Below are 9,370 nucleotides of genomic sequence, written 5' to 3' on the forward strand. Positions count from 1 at the left end.
AAGCCCCTAAAAACAGTCAGTGATCACTGTCGGCCTCTCTCAGTTTTTATTACCACTGCCTCAGTTTTGGAGCCTCTGGTGGACATTAGAGGAACTGCAGTTTTGGGCACTTTGGATTTGGCTTAATTTCCAGCCCCAGGGCTTAATGTTGGCTTCAGCACATTTCCAATGCCGTGGTCCATTTAAAAGTCCCTCTTGAACCATAGTCAGTAGGTCCTCAGCTAACTCGCAGGAGCCAACAAGATTTCAGAAATGAACTTGTCATCTGGTCATAATGGCTCTGGTCCCTCACTGACGTTCATGTGATACACATATATGTATGTAGAAAATACAGACTCAAAGCAGCAAAAGTTTCAGTACTATTATTTTTATGTGGCAGTTTCAAATACAGACTAAACGCATACAGTTGTTATTTTAGGCAGTTTTGTTAATTTGAATGTTTCATTAAGTTAAGATTATGTTTTTTTATTAGATCTATACTTAATAAAATGGTTTGGTTGCTCAGGCTCGTGTTTTTCTTTTCCAGTTGCTACTGTACTCTTAGCTTTTGGATTATTGAGTAAACAGAATGCAATCAAGTAACCGTCATTAATATAGGCATCATAAAGGCGACTTAAAGAGGTGTTTCCTTCAAGCTGTCATAGGACAAAGGTCTCTGAGCTGTTTAAACATCTGTCCGTGTGGTCTTCAAGATTAATCTTAGGGTCCTTCAAGGCATTTTTTGATACTCAGTCCAGAACATTGTCTAAAAGCCATAGTGAGTCCACTTGAACTTGCTGTTCTAAAGGATCAGCCTGAGATGTTTATGCAGTAAGACAACGTGAGGCTTTTGATTGTCTTTCAGAGTAAGGACCATCTGGTTTCCTACGGTTCTTGTCTGGGAACCCAGGTAAAGTTCCACCGGCCCTCCACGTCCTTTCTGACAAAGGCCTGTCCCTGGGGGAAGCTGTGGGTCTTGACGCTACTGGACGGACTGAGGGACATGCTGAATGCCAAATCTGTCCGGTTGCGAGGCGTATGTGGTGCTGCCGGAGGATGACATGGGCTCGTTGGAATGAAGCCACTAGCAGAACTCCTGGGTTGGTCTGCACCTGAAGGCAACACGGGGGTGGGGAAGCCTCTTTCCGCTGGTGGGTTGAACTGGATCGTGTCTTGTGATGGTGTCTGGGTTTCTTGTAGTGAAGACCAGTAAGAGTGATGGTCAGCAGGATTTCCCTCCAAAGTCTGGACTTGACTGAAGGCAGTGAGAGAACAGGTCTCAGCAGACGGGGCGCTGTAGGTCCTGGTCGTGGCTTCAGGAAACTCGTAATGTGTGCTCACTCGAGTGGCAGTGAAGTCGTCTGGGCAGTTTGAAGCTGACTCAGGAGGATTTTCACAGTTTGCTTCTTGGCATTCAGCAGCACTGTACCTACAGCTGGTTCCATGTGTTGCTCTTTGACAGTAACTATGGACTGAAGTATCTGTGGATATGATGACAGGAGGGCCGAAAGAAGAGTTGGGATTGCATTCTGGGAATGAGGATGGATTGACGGCAGTATCGTAAACCAAACTCCTGAGGCTCCACTCAGAGGAGGACTCCTCGGATGTATCAATGGTGTCCCGATCCTTCAGTCCCAGAGTTCGAAGGACCCAGAGGTCCAGGTTTGGTTCTGAGCAAGCAGATGTCTCTAAAGACTCCGAGCAGAACTGGGCAGTGAGGTTCCTGCAGACTCTTTTGCTGATTTGTTGGGGGGGCGCTCGCTGATCCCCACAGAAACTGTCAAAGCAAGCCAGGCTTCTCTTCAGCTTCCTCCTCCCATCAGCAGTTAGTTTCTATAAGAAACAAGGACAGAATAACAGCAGTGTGTTATTATCTTCTTTATCGGTGGAAAACATTTAATGCTTTGATAGAGCAAAAGACATTTTGGACTGATATAAAAGTGAACTTTGAAAGACTTGAGATGTCTCCAGGATTAGTGATCAATGGTTTCATTAACAGTGTCTGAATGTTTCAGTTGGCATAATTTGTTTTACATAATTTTTCTACTTCTGTACAAAACATATTCATGTTAGAGCTACAGGGTGACGATGGATCTGAAGGCTGATAGGGTTGGTATGAAGTCAGCAGTGATGTGGACCCATACCAGTTTTTGTGTTAACGTGAGAGCTGAGGCTGAGGGCATACCTGGTAGTTTACTGAATAGTTCCTACCTTCAACTACGACCACAAGATAGGCGTTACAAGCAGTTCAGCCTTAGATATAAGGTGAGGAGGTCGGCCATTTGGAAGACTAGAGCGTCCACATCGAAAGGAGGCAGCTAAAGTGGTTTGGGCGTCTAACTAGTTTCTCCTAGGCAAGTTATTTTTTCTCTTTTTGGGGGGCTATGACTAACAAGGAGAATCCCCCGGGCACACCCAGGACACGTGAAATATGTCTTTATGACTCTCAGCTCAGTAGATGAAGATCTGAGTGTCTTTGTTTAGACTGCTGGTTTATTTCTGTCTTATTGCTGTCAGTGCGTCTGATGCTGCACGGACCTTTGCCTTTTGTTCCAGGTTTCTCACAAAGGAGGAATTGAGGAATGCTCTGAGCTTGTTGTTCTCCTCCTGCAGCCTGGCCAGCTCCTCCTCCCTCTGCAGCAGAGTGTCCTGGAGCTGGAAGGATACAATTACATCACAGCAATGCAGATTATAAGGACGCGGGTATATGAACTGCAGAGGTTCAGTGGCACACATCGACCGGTTCTTTTGAAATGTGTTACGGTTTACTGAATACACAGCGGATCATCTGCCTCCGTCACACCAACCCTCTGCATTGTCCTTGTTCACTACATCCATGAACCTCCTCTGAGGTCTTCCTCTTCTCCTCCTGCCTGGCAGCTCCATCTTCATCATCCTCTGTCCCTCCTCTGCACATGTCCAAACCATCTCAGCCTCTCTGACTCTGAGCTGTCCCTCTGATGGACTCATTTCTGACCCTGTGCATGCTCTCTAACAAATATTGCTGTCAGTTAGACGTGCTAGATGTTTACGTTCACAGTGTACCAGCTGAAATAAGAAGTGTTACAGTAGCTTACTCAAAAAGGACAAAAAGGAACTGCTATACGTTGAGGGTCAGGTTGTGTCTTTTGCACTCCATGTTTAACCTCAGCTGCTGAGCTAACTGTAGTTCGTGTGCACTAAAACAATAATAAATTAAATGTGAGAACCTGTTGGTACCTGTTTGTTTCTCTGGAGGTGAGGAGAGAGATCTTCCGTCCACATCAGAGCAGCCGGAGGCGTGGAGTCAAAGACACAATGAGACTCTGAGAGGAAGACACACAGCAGACTTTAAACTGGTGGCAGTGGAGGATTTAGTCAGACTATTTGCCCGGCTGAAGTTCTGGATTCAAAACCATGCTCTCAAAGTCAGAGTAGGCTTTTTATTACATTTTAACACAGGAGTGTATGCTCAAGATTGGAGCAACCTCCAGCTGAGCATTAGAGATTTGGTTCTTTTGAAACTTGTGTCCACATAACCAAATAAATAGATTTGTCTTAATGTTTCAGGCCCAGAGGCTTCCACCTGTGAGACCACCCATTAGTTGCTGAGGTCCAATTTTAAATCCTCAAACTGAGGACTGATAGCTTGATTTAGACTTCTGCAGGAAATCTGGGTCCTAACTGACGTAACCAGAAACTCATTTTTCTCCTACACCACAACCTTGCACGACATTCAAGTCTTTGTGGTATGCACCGACCCGACGTCTAGTTACATTTCTCTGGAGGTGCACATCAGGTTACATAGAAGGTTCCGGTTAATTACGGCGTAATTCTGACACAGAAGTATAATTCATGTGTTAGCTGCCGCTATCTTAGCTTTTTGAAACCAGATGTGACAGGTGAGGGGCGGGGCTGACCTTTCATTCGCATGGTAAACCATGGCTCACTTTGAGCTGACTCTAATGTGACCCTAATTTAAAACACGTTGGATTTAAAAGGACTTGAAACCAACTGCCGCGACCATAAATGAGCAGAAGGCTTTTATCCTCATAGACTTCTAGAGGGAGGTCTGGGCCTCTTTGCTTAGGCTGCTGCCCCCGCGACCCGACCTCGGATAAAGCGGATGAAGATGGATGGATGGATGGAGACTTCTATATAATGACACTTCTATTTAAACCAGAGGAGCTGCCCCCTGCTGGCCATTAGTAAGAATGCAGGTTTCTTCCATTTCATCAGTACTGGTTTCACTTCTACCACATCGAAACTTCCTTTAATTGTTATTAAAAGTCTTCACAACAATGCGTGGATGGTTATAAAGCCCTTGGTTTTTGGTCTTGAGGCTCTGATTTCACATCAGCAGCATCTAGTGGTCGTTAGAGGAGCTGCAGTGTGGAGAAACCAGGGCAGGGCATTCTTGACAAATTGGACTCTTGGAGAAAGAAGAGCCTGAGAAAATTAAAAGATGAATCTTAATATAAACTGTTCTGGATGTTTCCATCTGCAGCAAAGAGAGCTGAGACAGATCGCTCATGTTGAACATGCCGGGAGCTTCTTGTGTTTGATGAATGATCCTCCAGCTCGCTGATTCTCACTCTGCTGAATGTGGCATTTATAGAAATGTAGAATAATTCCTTCCATGAAGAATACATCGCAGTCAGCAGAGTACAGCTGCCTTCTGCATCCTCGGCCTCTCACTAACTGTTACTATCTGATGCTGTTAGTTGGACTCACCCCATTCGGGCGATGACTCGTCACGCTGCTCTCCGAGGTCGCTGAGGTCAACGGGGTCATGGACCCAAACAGAGGCCAGGGTTTCCATGGAACAGTCAACAGTGTCTGGGCCGAGAGCCAGGGCCTGGAGCATGAGATGGTGATGGTGAAGAAATGGAGAAGGACGGGGAATCCCTACAGAGAAACAAATGAAGGGAGGGAGGGAGTATGTTTTTATACTTGTGTATCTATCTTTGTGGGGGCTGTTTAATCCTTGTGGGGACACGTTAGCTGCTCCACACTTTGGCTCACGGTTTCAAAGAGTTGTTTGAGGTTCAGACTAGTGTTGATATGGTGATGATCAACACTTCAGAACGCAAAAGTATATGGACACCTGAACACTGAGATATCTGTACAACATTTATTCAGTGATGCTGTCTGCCCCCTACAGGCAACAAGAGGGACTGCAGAAACTGCAAGGCTGTTTTTGAGAATAAAAAATGTACCTAAAGTAGTGTGGCTACTCTTACAGAAAAGAAGACATCTTTTCTCCTCACCATGAAAAATAGAGCCAACAAATGCCCCTACAGGTCACAGATCACAAAACAGGAGCAGTAAAACTACTGCCTGCAGCAATGCACAATGGGAAAAGTGCACACACTCCAATTAGTTGTTCTTTTTTTGTTTTGTTTTTTAGCTCATTCTGCACTTAAAATGAATTTAATACAACATTTTAAAATAAAATCCAAGTATTGGAGCTTTATAAATTGGATTTAGTTAACCTGGAACTAAATCATCTGATATTTAGCGTTAAATTTTGGGGGCAGTTCAGCAGGGACTAGAAGATATTTCACCCAATGCTGTGCATGTTTTTAATATTCTTGCAGCCATCACAACCTTCTTCATGGTTTATTTCCTTTGAAAGCGCTTCTGCAAACCAGAGTGTCCACTTTAATTATTACCCCATCACCCATAATCCCCCCCCAAAATGTAAATATGTAAATCCTGTCATCCTGTCAAGCATGTGTGCTACTTGTGGATAGAAAGCAATTAAAAAAGTTAAGTTCTGAAATATCACAGTAATGTTTTACTAAAATTTACGGAGCCCCGCAAGGGACATGGGAGAAAAAAAATTAAGACGGACTTTTGCGAGATCTCGCAAAACAAACTCGGGATCTCGCAAAAGTTTTGTGAGATCTCACAAAAGTTTTAGCCGCATTCTTCGGAGGCCGCCAGCTCGAAGCCGACCAGGAGGTCGAGGCACGATGTGCCGGGAGAGCGGTGTTCCTCCCGGCTGTAGTAGGTCTCGACCTCCCGTTAGCTTCGAGCTAGTGGGTGTCAGATCTCCGAAAACATCGGAGCACTTTTGCAAATATGTGATGTCTTGTAAACCGAGCAGATATCTGACGTTTACACAGCTACATTCACGCCTCAAAATATCTTAAAAGTGTATTTTGTGACCCAGAAAGAGTAAAATTACAACTAAGTAGCTGCTGCCATTGTTGGAATTCAACTTTTGCGAGCTCTCGCAAAGTCCGTCTTAATTTTTTTTTCTCCCATGTCCCCTGCGGGGCTCTGTAAAAATTAATGTATATAAGGTTAACTTCATTTATACATTAATGTTCTGTTACTTTTTTAACTGCATGTACACTGACTGCCATGATGTTCAATCTGAACATATTCAGTAAAAGGACGAGATGTTACAATCCCTGATAATGCATCTAGTCCTTTTACTGAATATGTTCAGAATGACTGTCATTCTGAACATATTCAGATCTGATTCATAATAATAATTTAAAAAAACATAGATATAACAAAAACCTTGTAAAATATTAACTGAGTGTGTGCCATGCATCATAGAGCTCAGATATTTTACACAGAAACTCTTCAAAAAACATCAGAGATCTGCTTCTTATAGATTTGATTAGATTTAATGTTCTACATGCAGAACCGTTGCTTAACAGAAATCCCACCACTGTGTTGTTTTGGTTTTTGTGCCACCCCATTTAAAAACGCCCGGAGACTCCCCCGTGTCCCTTTGAATCTCTTAATTCAGACAATTCAGGGGAAAATGGACTCTAACCATGGGGGTGGGGGGGGGGGGGGGGGTTACTTTAGTCAAAATACTCTCACTACTTTGTAAAACTCTTATTTAACACAACACTGTATTTAAAGTCTTTGTAATCCATCTGAATGAGTGCATGAAAATCAACTCATAAGTCTTTTTTTACATTTCTGATTAAAGATTCCCACTTCCTGTGGGCTCCCTCATTTTTAAAAGCCCTGGAAACCCCCCTGACTGTAACTCTTATAATCATTAAATGTGTAAAGTACCGGCATAAGAATGGATAGTTACAAAACTGAACACTGGATTAAAATAACTGCACCTTTCTCAGTAAGCACAATCATTTTAACCGCACAGATATGAAGCTGTGTCCAAAGCTCCCCCCAAACCTTTTAAATAAACCTGTTTAATAAAACCTTTTAAAATCTATTTTAAAACTCCGCTGCGGTCTGCGCCTCTCACTGCACCTGCCTGCGTTAAAAAAGTCCACACTTTAAAGCAGCTGCGTGTTCATCGTGTTTTCTACCTGCAGAGACTCAGAGCGCAGGAGAGCCGCGGGGCGCAGAAGTCTTCCCGGGTTTTCGGAGTGCGTGTTGCGCGTAAAGCTCAGCGGACTCTCGCTCGGGTCCCGAAAGAAGCGGTGACGGGCTGAAATGTCGCGATGCCCGGTTGAGGGTCCGGCCAGACTGCAGCCGACTGCAGCTCTCACACAGACAGGTGTGCGTGTGCAGATCCGTCTGTGCAGTCAGCTGTCGGGACGGAGCTGAGGGTCCCCCCTGCAGGCACGGCGCGGAAAAACTCCAGTTCTGAGTTCATTCATTCAGGCGAAAGCGGGCTCAGTGCACTTTGTGGAATATTCAGAAAAGAGCCACACGTGACAGGATCAGTGGGCAGACTGCAAACACCATTATGTGATACTGTAGGGGTGTCAAACACAAGGCTCTGGGTCAGATTTTCTACATGTTAAAGAAACACAGCTGTAGTAAAGGAAAACAATCTCAGCCAGATTTGCGCTATAAATGTGTAAAATTACAGAAAATGTGTTTTTCTGTAGTAAAAGTGTCGCAGTGGGACCAGAGAGAAAAGGTGAGAAGCTTTCAGTCCGTTAATTGTTTATTACTCATTACTTTGGTGGGGTGTGAATGGGAGTACGGGGGTTGTTCTCAGCAGGACAAAAATCATGAAAATTAAAAGTTGGAAGTCCAAACTGTTTGCGCTCTTTCATATTTTAAAAATGTCATCCAGATGGTCGCATTGGAGTCTCTGCTGGGCCGGTTCTGGCCCTGGGCCTGATGTTTGACACTCATAAGGCCCAGTCTTTAAGCAGTCCTGGATAACTAAGACTTCTGCTCCTGCCGTGGAGGCGAGCGATGGGAGGGAAGAGATGTTTTCAGATGTGGTTGATGGAGTTGGAATGAAAATGGATGAATGGATCAGGTTTTAGGTATTAGGTACACCTGTTCACCTGGTCTCCTCAGGACAAACCTTTCATTAGCCAATCACACGGCAGCAGCTCAGTGCATTTAGGCATGACCAGGATGCATGTTCACAGGTTTGACTGCAGAGACGGAGCAAGTGTAACCTGTCTGCAGCTGCTAGTGCTGAGATTCATCACTGACACACACACACACACACACACACACACACACACACACACACACACACACGAGTTAATCTGCAGTCTGACAGCAGGTCTGTTAAACTGCAGCAACAATTAGGAGTCTAATTCACAGACCGGCATTCCAGCGAGGTGACACATTAACGGAGGAAGAGGGACGAAGAAGAAAGGGAGGAGGAAAAAAAGAGGAGGTGCGGGGAGATACATGATTTATTTTTATTTGAGTATAATACAGCAGATTATGCAGCGACCTTTGAGCTCTCTGCTGGGTCAGAGGTCAGAGGTCGGCTGCAGCAATGGCTCTCAGGCTCAGATCGTTTACTCTGGTCTTGAAAGTCAAGATCAGGCTTCCGATGAGCGTCAGGCAGCTCTTCACCACCAGCTGAGGGACAAATCTGTTCCCCCACCCCTGCTGTGAGACCGCTAAACCATTAAAAATGACTTTCCCCATCAGCTTTTGTGGCTGGTTAAGCACTTGTAGATGGGGTGGAGGCTGGGGGGTTAATGAGCTCCACCAGCAGACCTGCTGCTCATCAAATAGCAGCAGTGTGAACACAGTGGCCATATGCCGAGCCTGCAGGAGAGGGCAGGTTCAGCACACTCATGGAGGAGGCAGTTAAAGGAGCTTAAGAGTTAAGATTTCAAAGTTTCCCAGAATGAATGAAAAACCTAAAACTAAAACTAGGCGTGACAAACATTTTATTCACTGAATTAAGAATAAAAAGTAGAAGCAGAACTAAAACTGTTGTGTTATATAATTGTTGCTTACCTGCTGAGGCTCTGGTCATTTTATTTACTGACATCTGAAAAATATCATTAAAATATAATAATGACTTAAAATAACACTGAAACTGATCAAAACTAAACCAATAAAAGCTGAAGTGAAACGAGCAGCCAGTACAGACAGGACAGTCAGATTAACTCCAAATTTATGGATTGAGTTGCATCACAGGTGGGGTCTGGAAAAAAATGGATCTGGATCCAGGAGTTGGACATTGTGACAAACCTGTTCCAAA

At 44.4% G+C, this 9,370-nt stretch overlaps 1 protein-coding gene across 1 annotated transcript; it reads right to left on the reverse strand.

Annotated features, from left to right (window-relative positions):
• Nucleotides 1-360: 360 nt before the first annotated feature.
• On the reverse strand, nt 361-7,459 carry gmnc (geminin coiled-coil domain containing). The gene is made up of 5 exons (XM_004565058.2): nt 7,263-7,459; nt 4,693-4,866; nt 3,199-3,284; nt 2,518-2,634; nt 361-1,812 (listed from the first exon to the last, which is right to left on the reverse strand). The coding sequence occupies exons 2-5, from the start codon at nt 4,823-4,825 to the stop codon at nt 865-867; spliced, it is 1,284 nt and encodes a 427-aa protein (XP_004565115.1). The 5' UTR covers nt 4,826-4,866; nt 7,263-7,459; the 3' UTR covers nt 361-864.
• Between the last annotated feature and the right edge of the window lie 1,911 nt (nt 7,460-9,370).

Source organism: Maylandia zebra, linkage group LG14, assembly GCF_041146795.1.
Source record: "Maylandia zebra isolate NMK-2024a linkage group LG14, Mzebra_GT3a, whole genome shotgun sequence".
NCBI classification, from domain to species: domain Eukaryota; kingdom Metazoa; phylum Chordata; class Actinopteri; order Cichliformes; family Cichlidae; genus Maylandia; species Maylandia zebra.